The sequence below is a fragment of the Scyliorhinus torazame genome, chromosome 5 (genome assembly GCF_047496885.1).
Source record: "Scyliorhinus torazame isolate Kashiwa2021f chromosome 5, sScyTor2.1, whole genome shotgun sequence".
Taxonomy (NCBI): Eukaryota; Metazoa; Chordata; class Chondrichthyes; order Carcharhiniformes; family Scyliorhinidae; genus Scyliorhinus; species Scyliorhinus torazame.
In genome coordinates, this window is record NC_092711.1 from 96,080,080 (window position 1) to 96,097,441 (window position 17,362).

Below are 17,362 nucleotides of genomic sequence, written 5' to 3' on the forward strand. Positions count from 1 at the left end.
ATGGCTGGAAGGGCCATCCCTAATTTCCCTTGAACGGTTTGTATTTGTCGTCCATTTGAGAGGCGGTTAACTGTCAACCACATTTCTGTGGGTGTGGAGTCACATGTAAGCGAGGGCGCGTAAGAATGGCAAATTTCCTCCCCTTGAAGACATTAGTGAAGGCCATGGTTTCTACAACAATCTATAATAGTTGTCATGATCACCATGACTGAACCCGGAGTTCAATTCCAGATTTTGATAATTGAATTCAAATTCCACCAACTCCTATATTGGGGTTTGATTCAGAGTCCACAGAATTTTAGCCTGGTTTATCTCTATCTTGACCAATTAAACTCTTACAAGGCATACACGTCACCATCCAGCTTCTCAATGACAATTAGGGGTGGACAATAAACTGGATGCCCGCATTGCTTGAACGAATAATGAACAAATGAATATACCACGGAGACAGAACAGTTAACACAAACCATGGGACAATTCCTCGAGACTGGGGTCGATCTGACACCAACACACAATCGAGTTGTAATCCTACAAATTACTTCCACAATTTGGGATTAACCAGGAACACAATAGAGCACACATTGTGGAAATTCCCGTGCACCACAGACTGTCTGACGGAACAAAAGAGCATAAATAATGGGAGCTGTTCCCAGAGAATGGGGCCTGGCACACAGACGCCAGCTTTAATTATTCCGTTAAACAGACAAGCATAAACTTTCTCCCCCTGTTCTGAAGATACAAACGCTCAGTTTACTGCTATGGCCATAGTGACTGTCTGTTCCCACCTTTTCAGTTAAAGACATTAACTATGTCTCTCTGTCTCCTGTTTTGCTGCTTAACATCTCCCTGATCAGCACCATTCCCTCTGATACAACCCCCCTGAACTCACAGAGCAACACCCCAGGGATCCTCTCTCCCTGCTCCATTCCCTCTGACACCATCCCCCTGCACTCACTGGACATCACCCCAGGGATCCTCTCTCCCTGCTCCATTCTCTCTGACACTATCCCCCTGAACTCACTGAGAATCACCCCAGGGATCCTCTCTCCTGCTCCATTCTCTCTGACACTATCCCCCTGAACTCACTGAGAATCACCCCAGGGATCCTCTCTCCCTGCTCCATTCTCTCTGACACTATCCCCCCGAACTCACTGAGAATCACCCCAAGGATCCTCTCTCCCTGCTCCATTCCCTCTGATACCATCCCTCTGAACTCACTGAACATCGCCCCAGGGATCCTCTCTCCCTGCTCCATTCCCTCTGATACAATCCCCCTGAACTCACTGAACATCACCCCAGGGATCCTCTCTCCCTGCTCCATTCCCTCTGATACCATCCCCCTGAACTCACTGAGAATCTCCCCAGGGATCCTCTCTCCTGCTCCATTCCCTCTGATACCATCCCTCTGAACTCACTGAACATCGCCCCAGGGATCCTCTCTCCCTGCTCCATTCCCTCTGATACAATCCCCCTGAACTCACTGAACATCACCCCAGGGATCCTCTCTCCCTGCTCCATTCCCTCGATACCATCCCCCTGAACTCACTGAACATCGCCCCAGGGATCCTCTCTCCCTGCTCCATTCCCTCTGATACAATCCCCCTGAACTCACTGAACATCGCCCCAGGGATCCTCTCTCCCTGCTCCATTCCCTCTGATACAATCCCCCTGAACTCACTGAACATCGCCCCAGGGATCCTCTCTCCCTGCTCCATTCCCTCTGACACCATCCCCCTGCACTCACTGAGCATCACCCCAGGGATCCTCTCTCCCTGCTCCATTCCCTCTGATACCATCCCCCTGAATTCACAGAGCATCATCCCAGGGATCCTCTCTCCCTGCTCCATTCCCTCTGACACCATCCCCCTGAACTCACTGGACATCACCCCAGGGATCCTCTCTCTCTGCTCCATTCCCTCTGATACCATCCCCCTAAACTCACTGAATATCACCCCAGTGATCCTTTCTCCCGGCTCTATTCCGTCTGACAGCTTCTCCCTGCACTCAATCCATGGTGTCGCTCTTGATGCTCTATTCCCTCCGATCAAAAGTAACAAAAGCTCCCAAGGACCATGGCTGCTCTTGCCTTTTGCGAGAGAGCTGACTCGTGGTGATTTTAGATGAGAGTCACTGCACATCAGCAGAGGGACAAGGTTGAAAAGGCATGCATCACACCAGCCGGTACAGGAATTGAACTCACGCTGTCTGCTTCACTACCAGCCAGCCAGCCAACTGAAATATCGACTCCTTCACTCTAGTACCATCTCCATGAACTTACGGGACATCATTCCAGGGATGCTCTCTGCCGGATCAATTCCCTCTGATACCATCTGCCTAAAATAACTGAACATCCACGAGTTCTGTCTTGTTTCCATCTGCTCACTGACCGTTGGGGACTTCTAAACAGAGGGCAGGCTGGCGACCTTAGAGGAACTGACAGAGAGGCTGCAGCTGCCAACGGGAACAAACTCTGGAACATAGAACATACAGTGCAGAAGGAGGACATTCGGCAAATCGAGTCTGCACCAACCCACTTAAGCCCTCTATTCCACCCTATCCCCGTAACCCTATAACCCCTCGTAACCTTTGAGGTAACTAAGGGCAATTTATCATGGCCAATCCACCTAACCTGCACGTCTTTGTTTTGTGGGAGGAAACTGGAGCACCCGGAGGAAACCCACGCAGACACGGGAAGAACGTGCAGACTCCGCACAGACAGTGACCCAGCGGGGAATCGAACCTGGGACCCTGGCGCTGTGAAGCCACAGTGCTAGCCACATGTGCCACCGTCTTAACATACAGGTTCTGAACTTTCCAGGTAAGGAGACTGCAAGATACTGCAAGGATTTTCGGTCCCTCTCTGCTTTTTTTTTAAATTTCAGTGTTTAAGGCGGGAACAGGAAGTTCGACCCGCGGACTTCTGGGAAGTGGAGTTCAGGGGTTGCCGGTAAGTATTTAGATTTAAAAGAACTTACCTTGCAGGGGAAATCAGTTGGCGCTTCAGCTGGAGCGGAGTGCAGAGGCTGCTGGTGAGTACTGAAATCCTAAAGTAACTTACCTTTACAGGAGCAGATCTTGGAGTTTCAGCGGGAACGCAGAGGCAGCTGGAGGGTGAGTATTTAGGTAAAACACTTACCTGCTCCCGTTTTTTCGGTCCCTCTCTGCTGTTTTTTTTAAATTTCAGTGTTTAAGGCGGGAACAGGAGGTTCGACCCGCGGACTTCTGGGAAATCCCTACCAATAAATTCTGGTGGAGAGGAAACCCGAGACACTACACGTGTAGTGTCTCCCACCCGTCCTCCTCCTCTATCCTAATAATAAAACCCATTGGTGTGAGGTAAGTACCATATTTTATTATTATTATTAATTTTTAAAAAAAAATTAATTTAGTTGTTAGTCAGATCTTGGTAGAAAGTTAGAGGGATGGCAGGGAAGGGAGTGCAAAGTTCCTCCTGCAGGATGTTTGAGGTGAGGGATGCCGTTAGTGTCCCTGCTGATTTTACCTGCAGGAAGTGCTGCCATCTCCAGCTCCTCCAAGACCGAGTTAGGGAGCTGGAGTTGGAAGAACTTCGGATCATTCGGGAGGCAGAGGGGGTCATAGATAGCAGCTTTAGGGAATTAGTTACACCAAAGATTGGAGATAGATGGGTAACTGTAAGAGGGACTGGGGAGAAGCAGTCAGTGCAGGGATCCCCTGCGGTCGTTCCCCTGAGAAACAAGTATACCGCTTTGGATACTTGTGGGGGGGGGGGACTTACCAGGGGTAAGCCATGGGGTACGGGCCTCTGGCACGGAGTCTGTCCCTGTTGCTCAGAAGGGAAGGGGGGAGAGGAGCAGAGCATTAGTAATTGGGGACTCGATAGTCAGGGGCACAGATAGGAGATTTTGTGGGAGCGTGAGAGACTCACGTTTGGTATGTTGCCTCCCAGGTGCAAGGGTACGTGTTGTCTCGGATAGAATAGAACATTCCTCGTCACAATGGACGTCTCGGCACTCTACACCAGCATCCCCCATGACGACGGCATTGCTGCAACAGCCTCAGTACTCAACACTGACAACTGCCAATCTCCAGACGCAATTCTGCAACTCATCCGCTTCATTCTGGATCACAACGTCTTCACCTTCGACAACAAGTTCTTCATCCAGACGCACGGAACAGCCATGGGGAGCACATTCGCACCCCAATACGCCAACATCTTCATGCACAAGTTTGAACAGGATCTACTCACCGCACAGGACCTTCAACCGACGTTATACACCAGATACATCGATGACATTTTTTTCCTTTGTACCCACGGCGAAGAATCACTGAAACGACTACACGATGACATTAATAAGTTCCATCCAACCATCAGACTCACCATGGACTACTCTCCAAAATCAGTTGCATTCTTGGACACACTCGTCTCCATCAAGGATGGTCACCTCAGCACTTTGCTTTACCGCAAACCCACGGATAACCTCATGATGCTCCACTTCTCCAGCTTCCACCGTAAACACATTAAAGAAGCCATCCCCTATGGATAAGCGCTCCGTATACACAGGATCTGCTCAGACGAGGAGGAGCATAACAGACATCTACAGACGTTGAAAGATGCCCTCGTATGAACGGGATGTGGCAGTCGACTCATCGATCGACAGTTCCAACGCGCCACAGCGAATAACCGCACCAACCTCCTCAGAAGACAAACATGGGACACAACCGACAGAATACCCTTCGTCGTCCAGTACTTCCCCGGAGCGGAGAAACTATGTCATCTTCTTCACAGCCTTCAACACGTCATTGATGACGATGAACATCTTGCCAAGGTCACCCCCACACCCCCACTACTTGCCTTCAAACAACCGCGCAACCTCAAACGAACCATTGTTTGCAGAAAACTACCCAGTCTTCCGAGCAGCGACCACGACACCACGCAACCCTGTCATGGCAATCTCTGCAAGACGTGCCAGATCATCGACATGGATATCACTATTACACGTGAGAACACCACCCACCAGGTACGCGGTACATACTCGTGCGACTCGGCCAACGTTGTCTACCTCATACGCTGCAGGAAAGGATGTCCCGAAGCGTGGTACATTGGCGAGACCATGCAGACGCTGCGACAACGAATGAACGGACATCGCGCAACAATCACCAGGCAGGAATGTTCCCTTCCAGTCGGGGAACACTTCAGCAGTCAAGGGCAATTAGCCTCTGATCTCCGGGTAAGCGTTCTCCAAGGCGGCCTTCAGGACCCGCGACAACGCAGAATCGCCGAGCAGAAACTTAGAGCCAAGTTCCGCACACATGAGTGCGGCCTCAACCGGGACCTGGGATTCATGTCGCATTACATTCATCCCCCACCATTTGGCCTGCAAAATCCTACCAACTGTCCTGGCTTGATACAATTCACACCTCTTTAACCTGGGGTTACCCCATCTCTGGATCTGTAAAGATTTAATCACCTGCTAATGCTCGCATTCCTAGCATTGTTTGGCATCTTTGAATTTGTTTATATATGTGTTCCTGGAACAGACCTCTGCATTCACCTGAGGAAGGAGCAGCGCTCCGAAAGCTAGTGACATCGAAACAAACCTGTTGGACTTTAACCTGGTGTTGCAAGACTTCGTACATTAGAATAGATGGCATTGAGGTACGTAGGGAAGAGGTGTTGGCAATTCTGGACAGGCTGAAAATAGATAAGTCCCCGGGGCCTGATGGGATTTATCCTAGGATTCTCTGGGAAGCCAGGGAAGAGATTGCTGGACCTTTGGCTTTGATTTTTATGTCGTCATTGGCTACAGGAATAGTGCCAGAGGACTGGAGGATAGCAAATGTGGTCCCTTTGTTCAAAAAGGGGAGCAGAGACAACCCCGGCAACTATAGACCAGTGAGCCTCACGTCTGTAGTAGGTAAAGTCTTGGAGGGGATTATAAGAGACAAGATTTACAATCATCTAAATAGGAATAATATGATCAGGGATAGTCAGCATGGCTTTGTGAAGGGTAGGTCATGCCTCACAAACCTTATCGAGTTCTTTGAGAAGGTGACTGAACAGGTAGACGAGGGTAGAGCAGTTGATGTGGTGTATATGGATTTCAGTAAAGCATTTGATAAGGTTCCCCATGGTAGGCTATTGCAGAAAATGCGGAGGCTGGGGATTGAGGGAGGTTTAGAGATGTGGATCAGAAATTGGCTAGCTGAAAGAAGACAGAGGGTGGTGGTTGATGGGAAATGTTCAGAATGGAGTTCAGTTACAAGTGGCGTACCACAAGGATCTGTTCTGGGGCCGTTGCTGTTTGTCATTTTTATCAATGACCTAGAGGAGGGCGCAGAAGGGTGGGTGAGTAAATTTGCAGACGATACTAAAGTCGGTGGTGTTTTCGACAGTGTGGAAGGATGTAGCAGGTTACAGAGGGATATAGATAAGCTGCAGAGCTGGGCTGAGAGGTGGCAAATGGAGTTTAATGTAGAGAAGTGTGAGGTGATTCACTTTGGAAGGAATAACAGGAATGTGGAATATTTGGCTAATGGTAAAGTTCTTGGAAGTGTGGATGAGCAGAGGGATCTAGGTGTCCATGTACATAGATCCCTGAAAGTTGCCACCCAGGTTGATAGGGTTGTGAAGAAGGCCTATGGAGTGTTGGCCTTTATTGGTAGAGGGATTGAGTTCCGGAGTCGGGAGGTCATGTTGCAGCTGTACAAAACTCTGGTACGGCCGCATTTGGAGTATTGCGTACAGTTCTGGTCACCGCATTATAGGAAGGACGTGGAGGCTTTGGAGTGGGTGCAGAGGAGATTTACCAGGATGTTGCCTGGTATGGAGGGAAAATCTTATGAGGAAAGGCTGATGGACTTGAGGTTGTTTTCGTTGGAGAGAAGAAGATTAAGAGGAGACTTAATAGAGGCATACAAAATGATCAGGGGGTTAGATAGGGTGGACAGTGAGAGCCTTCTCCCGCGGATGGAAATGGCTGGCACGAGGGGACATAGCTTTAAACTGAGGGGTAATAGATATAGGTCAGAGATAGGTTCTTTACGCAAAGAGTAGTGAGGCCGTGGAATGCCCTACCTGCAACAGTAATGAACTCGCCAACATTGAGGGCATTTAAAAGTTTATTGGATAAACATATGGATGATAATGGCATAGTGTAGTTTCGATGGCTTTTGTTTCGGTGCAACATCGTGGGCCGAAGGGCCTGTACTGCGCTGTATCGTTCTATGTTCTATACCCACGGACCCGAGATGCACACTGCCCGAAGCAGTACAGGTAACCTGGGAGGGAGGAACTGCGGGGAGTTGTACGGATTACTATTAGAAAAGGTACACTCCCCACTGGACGAAACGCGGGAAAAATGTAACGTACAAGTTGGGATGGTAATAGGTTGGGGACTCTGGTCAGAACCCCTGAACAGGGCCAACGCCACCTTCGCTTACGCAAGGCTAAGCTTCATGCAACTGAAAGTATTGCACAGAGTGCACCTGACAAGAACCACAATAAGGAGGTGGAGGACAAATGGTAACGGTGTCAGGGAGGCGCAGCCAACCACAGCCGCATGTTCTGGATATGCCCCATACTTGACGGATTTTGGACTGCCTTCATTGAGGCAATGTCCAAGGTTGTGAGGGTGGACACGAGCCTGCGGAATGGCAGTATTCGGGGTATCGAACCAGCCAAAACTATTCATGGGGAAAGGGGTCGACCCCCTTGCCTTTGCTTCCCTAATCGCCCACCGAGGAATCCTGCTCAGCTGACGATCAGCAGCATGACTCACAACAGCAGACTGGCTGGCAGACGAGTCGCAATTTCTCCACCTGGAGTAAATAAAATTTGCCATTTTAGGGTCGGAGGAGGGCTTCCAAAACACGAGGAGAGCATTCATCACGTGTTCCAACACCGTTACGAAGCCAACAGCCAAAAGAGCGAGGGGAGGGTAAGTTTGTGGCTGAACAAAGAACAAAGAATATTACAGCACAGGAACAGACCCTTCGGCCCTCCCATCCTGCGGGCTGTTTAACACAGTGCTAAACCGCTGGCTTTGAAAGAAGACCAAGGCAGCTAGCAGCATGGTTCAATTCCCGTACCAGCCTCCCCGAACAGGCGCTGGAATGTGTCGACTCGGGGCTTTTCACAGTAACTTAATTTGAAGCCTACTTGTCACAAGCGATTTTCATTTCATTCATTACCTAAACCTTTCGCCTATTTTCCAAGGATCTACTTACCTCTGTTCCCCGCCCGTTCATATATCTGTCTAGGTGCATCTTAAATGATGCTATCGTGCCCGCTTCTACCACCTTCGCTGGCAAAGCATTCCAGGCACCCGCCACCCTCTGCATAAAACACTTTCCAAACACATCTCCCTTAAACTTTCCCCCTCTCACCTTGAAATCGTGACCCCTTGTAATTGACACCCCCACTCTTGGAAAAAGCTTGATGCTATCCACCCTGTCCATACCTCTCATAATTTTGTAGACCTCAATCAGATCCCCCTCAACCTCCGTCTTTTCAACGAAAACAATCCTAATCTACTCAACCTTTCTTCATAGCTAGCACCCTCCACACCAGGCAACATCCTGGAGAACCTCCTCTGCAACCTCTCTAAAGCATCTACATCCTTCTGGTAATGTGGCGACCAGAACCACATGCAGTATTCCAAATGTGGCCTAACCAAAGTCCTAGACAACTGTAACATGACCTGCCGACACTTGTACTCAATACCCCGTCCGATGACGGCAAGCATGCTATATGCCTCCTTGACCACTCTATCGCCCTGCATTGCCACCTTCAGGGTACAATGGACCTGAACTCCCAGATCAATCTGTGTATCAATTTTCCCCAGGACTCTTCCATTGACCGTATAGTGCGCTCTTGAATTGGATCTTCCAAAATGCATCACCTCGCATTTGCCTGGATTGAACTCCATCTGCCATTTCTCTGCCCAACTCTCCAATCTATCTATATTTTGCTGAATTCTCTGACAGTCCCCCTCGCTATTTGCAACTGCACCAATCTTAGGATCATCTGCCAACTTGCTAATCAGACAGCCTATACCTTCCTCCAGATCATTTATGTATATCACAAACAACAGTGGCCCGAGCACGGATTCCTGTGGAACGCCACGAGTCACCCTTCTCCATTTTGAGACACTTCCTCCCACCACTGCTCTCTGTCTCCTGTTTCCCAGCCAGTTCTTTATCCATCTAGCTAGTACACCCTGAACCCCATTCGACTTCCCTTTTTCCATCAACCTGCCATGGGAAATGTTATCAAATGCCTTACTGAAGTCCATGTATATGACATCTACAACCGTTCCCTCATCAATTAACTTGGTCACTTCCTCAATTAACTTGGTCACTTCCTCAAATAATTCTATTAGGTTTGTAAGAGATGACCCTCCCTGCACAAAACCATCCTGCCTATCACTGATAAGTCTATTTTCTTCCAAATGTGAATAGGTCCTATCCCTCAGTATCTTCTCCAACAGTTTGCCTATCTCTCACGTCAAGCTCACAGGTCTATAATGCCCTGGATTATTCCTGCTACCCTTCTAAAACAAAGGGACAACATTACCAATTCTCCAGTTCTCCGGGACCTCACTCGTGCTCAAGGATGCTGCAAAGATATCTGTTAAGGCCCCTGCTATTCCGTCCCTCGCTTCCCTCAATAACCTGGGATAGATCCCATCCAGACATGGGGACTTGACCACCTTAATGCCTTTTAGAATACCCAAATCTTCCCCCTTCCATATGCCGACTTGACCTAGAGTATTTAAACATCCATCCCTAACCTCAACATCTGTCATGTCTCTCTCCTTGGTGAACACCCATGCAAAGTGCTCATTAAGAATCTTACCCATTTCCTCTGACTCCACGCATAAATTCCCTTTTGTCTTTGAGTTACCCTTTCTCTAGTTACCCTCTTGCTCCTTCTATACGAATAAAAGGCTTTGGGTTTGATATATGTGTGAGGGAGCGGGGGGGGGGGGGGCGGGGGGGGGGGCAAATGGAGCGAACGAGACAGCACAGAACAGATAGGGAGGGAACGAGATTTGGAGGGAGGGAGGCGAGGGAGAGAGGAGGGGAGGCTAGAGCATCGCCAGATCGGATATTAGGGGGCCGAGAGCAAGGCCACAAAGAACAGAACTCCTAAAGAAACACCGAAATCTAGAGGAGGGATGGGGGCGTGGGGGTGGTAGGGGGATCGGGGCCAATCTACAAAGTGGGAGAAGAGAAGGCGAAGGGGAAAGAGCTGCATATCTGTAAATAGATGGCAATCACCATCGTATGATATCTGATTGAATAAAGTATTTTAAAACAACAGAAACGGGGGGGGGGGGGGGCAGAGGTGGTCAATGAGTGGGTGGGTGTAAAGTTATTGAATATTGTAATCGCTTCACATACCCTTGTTTATTGTACAATGTATGAAATCAAAAACTGCAATAAAAACATTTTTTAAAAATTGTTACATCTGCCATTGAGCGTGCAGTGTGGTTTGTTCGACCACTCTTTGCCTGCTATTTCATCTGTACCTCATGTTAATTCCGAATGCTGGAGTATATAATTTGGCCTGCTATTTCATATGCACCTCATGTTAATTCCGAATGCTGGAGTATATAATTTGTCTTGTAAATGGTTTATTTTGTTCAGGACCATGAAATATTGTGGCTGTAACATCTTTGTAAACAAGAATGATTTCAGATTCTGCCTACTTCTAGATATATTAATAGTCCTTAACTTGATCATGAAGCACTGTTTAACCTAAAGCAACTCGTGATAATGGCGAAGGGAAAAGTGAGCAACTTCTTCAGCTCATTTCGGAACTTGTTCTGGGCTACTGCATAGATGAAGGTGTTGTTGCAGGAACTGAGTAACTGAAGCATGTTGGTCGTTTCTACAAAGATTAAGTGTGGGTCGTTGAAATCCAGACCGGTGAAGTAGGCCTCAGCTGTAACCCGAACGTATAGGAAATGTCCAACATATGTGGCCCAGAGGAGGAGGAAGTTGAGCGAGATGGTGAAGAGCAGGACAATCGACTTCTTGCGATTGGCTATCTCTGGATCTCCGGCACTCTCGGAGCCCTTCAGCCTCCTGCGAGCTCTGCTGGCTTCTACAATGTGTCTTACAGTCAGGGCGTTGAGCAGCAGAATGAAGAAGAACGGGAGAAAGGGGGTTAATATGTGGACGAGCCAGTCATAGGCTTGCCACGATGGGATAGTGTAATAGCTGGATTTAATATCACAGAACCAGGGCACCCCGTCCAATATGTACAAGGGCTGGTAGGTGAAGTAAAAGGGGACGTTCTTGACGTAGCTCAGGGTAATGACCATTCCTATGACTAGCAGTGCGGTTTTCTCGGTGCAGTATCTGGTCTTCAGTTTCTGATAGCAGATCGAGACAAAACGGTCGAAGGTAAAGGCCACGGTCAGCCAGACTGAACCATCACGGGTCGCATACACGAGCACGGTGCTGACAGCGCATCCGGGGGTGTACCTAAAGTAAATGCCACCAATCCGGTTGAGGATAACAAAGAACAAAGAACAAAGAAATGTACAGCACAGGAACAGGCCCTTCGGCCCTCCAAGCCCGTGCCGACCATACTGCCCGACTAAACTACAATCTTCTACACTTCCTGGGTCCGTATCCTTCTATTCCCATCCTATTCATATATTTGTCAAGATGCCCCTTAAATGTCCCTATCGTCCCTGCTTCCACTACCTCCTCCGGTAGCGAGTTCCAGGTACCCACTACCCTCTGCGTAAAAAACTTGCCTCGTACATCTACTCTAAACCTTGCCCCTCTCACCTTAAACCTATGCCCCCTAGTAATTGACCCCTCTACCCTGGGGAAAAGCCTCTGACTATCCACTCTGTCTATGCCCCTCATAATTTTGTATACCTCTATCAGGTCGCCCCTCAACCTCCTTCGTTCCAGTGAGAACAAACCGAGTTTATTCAACCGCTCCTCATAGCTTATGCCCTCCATACCAGGCAACATTCTGGTAAATCTCTTCTGCACCCTCTCTAAAGCCTCCACATCCTTCTGGTAGTGTGGCGACCAGAAATGAACACTATACTACAAGTGTGGCCTAACTAAGGTTCTATACAGCTGCAACATGACATGCCAATTCTTATACTCAATGCCCCGGCCAATGAAGGCCAGCATGCCGTATGCCTTCTTGACTACCTTTTCCACCTGTGTTGCCCCTTTCAATGACCTATGGACCTGTACTCCTAGATCTCTTTGACTTTCAATACTCTTGAGGGTTCTACCATTCACTGTATATTCCCTACCTGCATTAGACCTTCCAAAATGCATTACCTCACATTTGTCCGGATTAAACTCCATCTGCCATCTCTCCGCCCAAGTCTCCAGACAATCTAAATCCTGCTGTATCCTCAGACAGTCCTCATCGCTATCCGCAATTCCACCAACCTTTGTGTCGTCTGCAAACTTACTAATCAGACCAGTTACATTTTCCTCCAAATCATTTATATATACTACAAAGAGCAAAGGTCCCAGCACTGATCCCTGTGGAACACCACTGGTCACAGCCCTCCAATTAGAAAAGCATCCCTCCATTGCTACCCTCTGCCTTCTATGGCCTAGCCAGTTCTGTATCCACCTTGCCAGTTCACCCCTGATCCCGTGTGACTTCACCTTTTGTACTAGTCTACCATGAGGGACCTTGTCAAAGGCCTTACTGAAGTCCATATAGACAACATCTACTGCCCTACCTGCATCAATCATCTTAGTGACCTCCTCGAAAAACTCTATCAAGTTTGTGAGACACGACCTCCCCTTCACAAAACCGTGCTGCCTCTCACTAATACGTCCATTTGCTTCCAAATGGGAGTAGATCCTGTCTCTAAGAATTCTCTCCAGTAATTTCCCTACCACTGACGTAAGGCTCACCGGCCTGTAGTTCCCGGGATTATCCTTGCTACCCTTCTTAAACAGAGGAACAACATTGGCTATTCTCCAGTCCTCCGGGACATCCCCTGAAGACAGCGAGGATCCAAAGATTTCTGTCAAGGCCTCAGCAATTTCCTCTCCAGCCTCCTTCAGTATTCTGGGGTAGATCCCATCAGGCCCTGGGGACTTATCTACCTTAATATTTTTTAAGACACCCAACACCTCGTCTTTTTGGATCACAATGTGACCCAGGCTATCTACACCCCCTTCTCCAGACTCAACATCTACCAATTCCTTCTCTTTGGTGAATACTGATGCAAAGTATTCATTTAGTACCTCGCCCATTTCCTCTGGCTCCACACATAGATTCCCTTGCCTATCCTTCAGTGGGCCAACCCTTTCCCTGGCTACCCTCTTGCTTTTTATGTACGTGTAAAAAGCCTTGGGATTTTCCTTAACCCTATTTGCTAATGACTTTTCGTGACCCCCTCTAGCCCTCCTGACTCCTTGCTTAAGTTCCTTCCTACTTTCCTTATATGCCACACAGGCCTCGTCTGTTCCCAGCCTTTTAGCCCTGACAAATGCCTCTTTTTTCTTTTTGACGAGGCCTACAATATCACTCGTCATCCAAGGTTCCCGAAAATTGCCGTATTTATCTTTCTTCCTCACAGGAACATGCCGGTCCTGTATTCCTTTCAACTGACACTTGAAAGCCTCCCACATGTCAGATGTTGATTTGCCCTCAAACATCCGCCCCCAATCTATGTTCTTCAGTTCCCGCCTAATATTGTTATAATTAGCCTTCCCCCAATTTAGCACATTCATCCTCGGACCACTCTTATCCTTGTCCACCAGTACTTTAAAACTTACTGAATTGTGGTCACTGTTACCGAAATGCTCCCCTACTGAAACATCTACCACCTGGCCGGGCTCATTCCCCAATACCAGGTCCAGTACCGCCCCTTCCCTAGTTGGACTGTTTACATATTGTTTTAAGAAGCCCTCCTGGATGCTCCTTACAAACTCCGCCCCGTCTAAGCCCCTGGCACTAAGTGAGTCCCAGTCAATATTGGGGAAGTTGAAGTCTCCCATCACCACAACCCTGTTGTTTTTACTCTTTTCCAAAATCTGTCTACCTATCTGCTCCTCTATCTCCCGCTGGCTGTTGGGAGGCCTGTAGTATACCCCCAACATTGTGACTGCACCCTTCTTATTCCTGATCTCTACCCATATAGCCTCACTGCCCTCTGAGGTGTCCTCTCGCAGTATAGCTGTGATATTCTCCCGTACAAGTAGCGCAACTCCACCTCCCCTTTTACATCCCCCTCTATCCCGCCTGAAACATCTAAATCCTGGAACGTTTAGCTGCCAATCCTGCCCTTCCCTCAACCAGGTCTCTGTAATGGCAACAACATCATAGTTCCAAGTAGTAATCCAAGCTCTAAGTTCATCTGCCTTACCCGTAATGCTCCTTGCATTAAAACATATGCACTTCAGGCCACCAGACCCGCTGTGTTCAGCAACTTCTCCCTGTCTGCTCTGCCTCAGAGCCACACTGTCCCTATTCCCTAGTTCTCCCTCAATGCTCTCACCTTCTGACCTATTGCTCCCGTGCCCACCCCCCTGCCATACTAGTTTAAACCCTCCCGTGTGACACTAGCAAACCTCGCGGCCAGGATATTTATGCCTCTCCGGTTTAGATGCAACCCGTCCTTCTTATACAGGTCACACCTGCCCCGGAAGAGCTCCCAGTGGTCCAGATAATGGAAACCCTCTCTCCTACACCAGCTGTTTAGCCACGTGTTTATCTGCTCTATCTTCCTATTTCTAGCCTCACTGGCACGTGGCACAGGGAGTAATCCCGAGATTACAACCCTCGAGGTCCTGTCTTTTAACTTTCTGCCTAGCTCCCTGAACTCCTGCTGCAGGACCTCATGCCCCTTCCTGCCTATGTCGTTCGTACCAATATGTACAACGACCTCTGCCTGTTTGCCCTCCCCCTTGAGGATTCCCTCTACCCGTTCACCTCACAGCGGTGACCATGACAAGGAAGTCAGTCACTGCTATCGCTACCAGGTAGTAGGTGATGAACCGAGAGAGTCCGCACCGTCCTCGGGATAGGATGATGATCGCCACCAAGTTGGCTGTAATAGAGAAAAAAGAGGCGTCACTGAGCAGACTCCAAAGACCAGCTACTCCCTGGTCCATTCCGCTGCTGAATCCCTCCTGGCCTGCCCATTTCGCACCTCCAGATTTCAATTAATCCAAAACCATTACTACTTGATGCTAATCCAATGCTGGATTAAACATTTGTCAATTCACAGAATATCGCAATCAGTCCCTGCAACATACTCCGCTCTCCACTGGGTCCATTCCCGTGGCTGGCCATCCTCTGAAGGTAGAGACCATTTACAATATTCAAGTCCTGTTTGACCGTGGGCTGAACTTCCAAACGCCCAGATTCCCAAACCGACCATAAGGCCGGACACTGCAAACTTCTACATTTCTCCACAGCCCATTGAATCGCCCGTCCGAAAGTCTGCCGTAGCTTAAGAGCTACTCAAACCCTTATTTACCCCTTTCATATATCTACACTCACGATGATTGTAATAGTTTTTGTGTGTCCCCTCCCAAATGGCATCGCCAGTGAACTCAACTGAAAGGGGCGGCACGGTAGCATAGTGGTAGCACAGTTGCTTCACAGCTCGAGGGTTTCAGGTCCCATTCCAGGCTTGGGTCACTGTCTGTGCAGGGTCTGCACATTCTCCCCTTGTCTGCGTGGGTCTCCTTCGGGTGCTCCGGTTTCGTCCTACAATCCAAAGATGTGCAGGTTAGGTGGATTGCCCATGTTAAATTGCCCTTAGTGTCCAGAAAGGTTGGGTGGGGTTACTGGGTTACGGGGTTACGGCGGAGGTGTGGGCTTGGGTGTTGTGCTTTTTCAAAGGGCCGGTGCAGACTCGATGGGCCGAATGGCCTCCTTTTGCACTGTAAATGCTATGATTCAATGATCCAAAACGGTTGTTCCCAATGATTAACTCACACCACATCTCGTTCAGCCATTACAAATGTGGTGCCTTCGATCACAGCGGCAGGGCCCCCGGGTTCAATTCTGGCCTTGGGTCTCTGTCTGTGTGGAGTTTGTACTTTCTCCCTGTGTCTGTGTGGTTTCCTTTGGGTGCCTCCCACAGGCCAAAGATATGCAGGTTAGGTGGATTGGCTATTCTAAATTGCCCCTTCGTGTCTGCAACAGATGCGTAGGTTAGGTCAGGCTCAGGGGTTATTGGGAAAGCGCAGGGGACGGAGCCTGGGCGCAGTACACTTTTCAGAGGTTGGTGCAAGTTCGAATGGCCTCCATTTGCACTGATTCTATGATTGCCTAATAACGCCTCTATTTCAGCATTCTCCCGATTGTTTCAATTGCCTCATTGCCTTATTAGACTAATCCCTCCCCATTCCTGTGCCACTCTGCAGCCCAATAACGATTTGTAGCAAATGGTTGCAATGCTTAACAATATAACGTCCGTGCAATGGTAACCATTATAACTCATATTTCTGCAGTCTAATAAACAGTTGTTCTATAAGTGTGACGGGTAATTTATTGACCATTTATTGTTCTGCTCTGTAATCAAAAATTAGTCGATGCACTCTCATATATCACAATGCAATAACCCTTTCAGCACGATCCTTAAGGGGAAGAGACAATAATTCTGGAGATTCAGAAGAAAAATAAACATTGTAGTTGAGAGTCCTCTCTTACCTGGGACACCAATAATAGCGAGTGCTGGGTAATAAATGGCATAAAATGGTCCATTCGCTGGTCCATGCATCGTCTTTCAGAAACCAATTGAATTATGCGAGGTGTACATACTCGCTCTGCAAGACGTCCAAAGGGTCCCTCATTTATAACAGTGAGAGTCTCCAGAGGGGCAATTAACTTCCAACATGCACTTTAGTTACAGATCGGTGAACAACCAAATTAAGAAACGAGTCCATGCCTTTCATTTGTTCCCTTAGGAAGGGGAGTGAATTCATTGCCAACGTGGTGAACTGCTGACTGCAGCTTCTGCGGTCCCTCCTAGCCTCAAGATAATTCTCTGCGTCTCCATCAATCAGAACTCCTCTTGTTAACTCTGAGCTGAAGTTTGATCTCTGATAAAAATCTGTCTCTTTCAATCTCTGACATATTGTGCTTTTAGTTGACGGATAGGTGGTTTGCGTATTTGTAAGTGTTCTGGTGTTTAGTGCTGCATTGATACACTAATATTGAAAGATATTTGCAACAAAATAACTTGAAATAACTCATCGCTAACATGGGAGGGCGGATGAGGTCGAGCCGATCGCAGGCAAATGCTTTGTCCTAATAAACCGTACATACTGAAAGTGCCTTAAAATGGTCCAGTATGAATTTAAAGTTTTTAGTGAAGGAACAATTGATACCTGGCTGGTTGAATATCAATTCCGATAT

General features: G+C 48.2%; 1 protein-coding gene across 1 annotated transcript; it reads right to left on the minus strand.

The window, feature by feature from the left end:
- Window positions 1-10,724: 10,724 nt before the first annotated feature.
- On the minus strand, window positions 10,725-16,724 carry LOC140417807 (probable G-protein coupled receptor 139). The gene is made up of 3 exons (XM_072501263.1): window positions 16,655-16,724; window positions 14,924-15,041; window positions 10,725-11,475 (listed from the first exon to the last, which is right to left on the minus strand). Exons 1-3 carry the CDS (start codon window positions 16,722-16,724, stop codon window positions 10,725-10,727), a joined length of 939 nt encoding a protein of 312 aa, XP_072357364.1.
- Window positions 16,725-17,362: the final 638 nt, after the last annotated feature.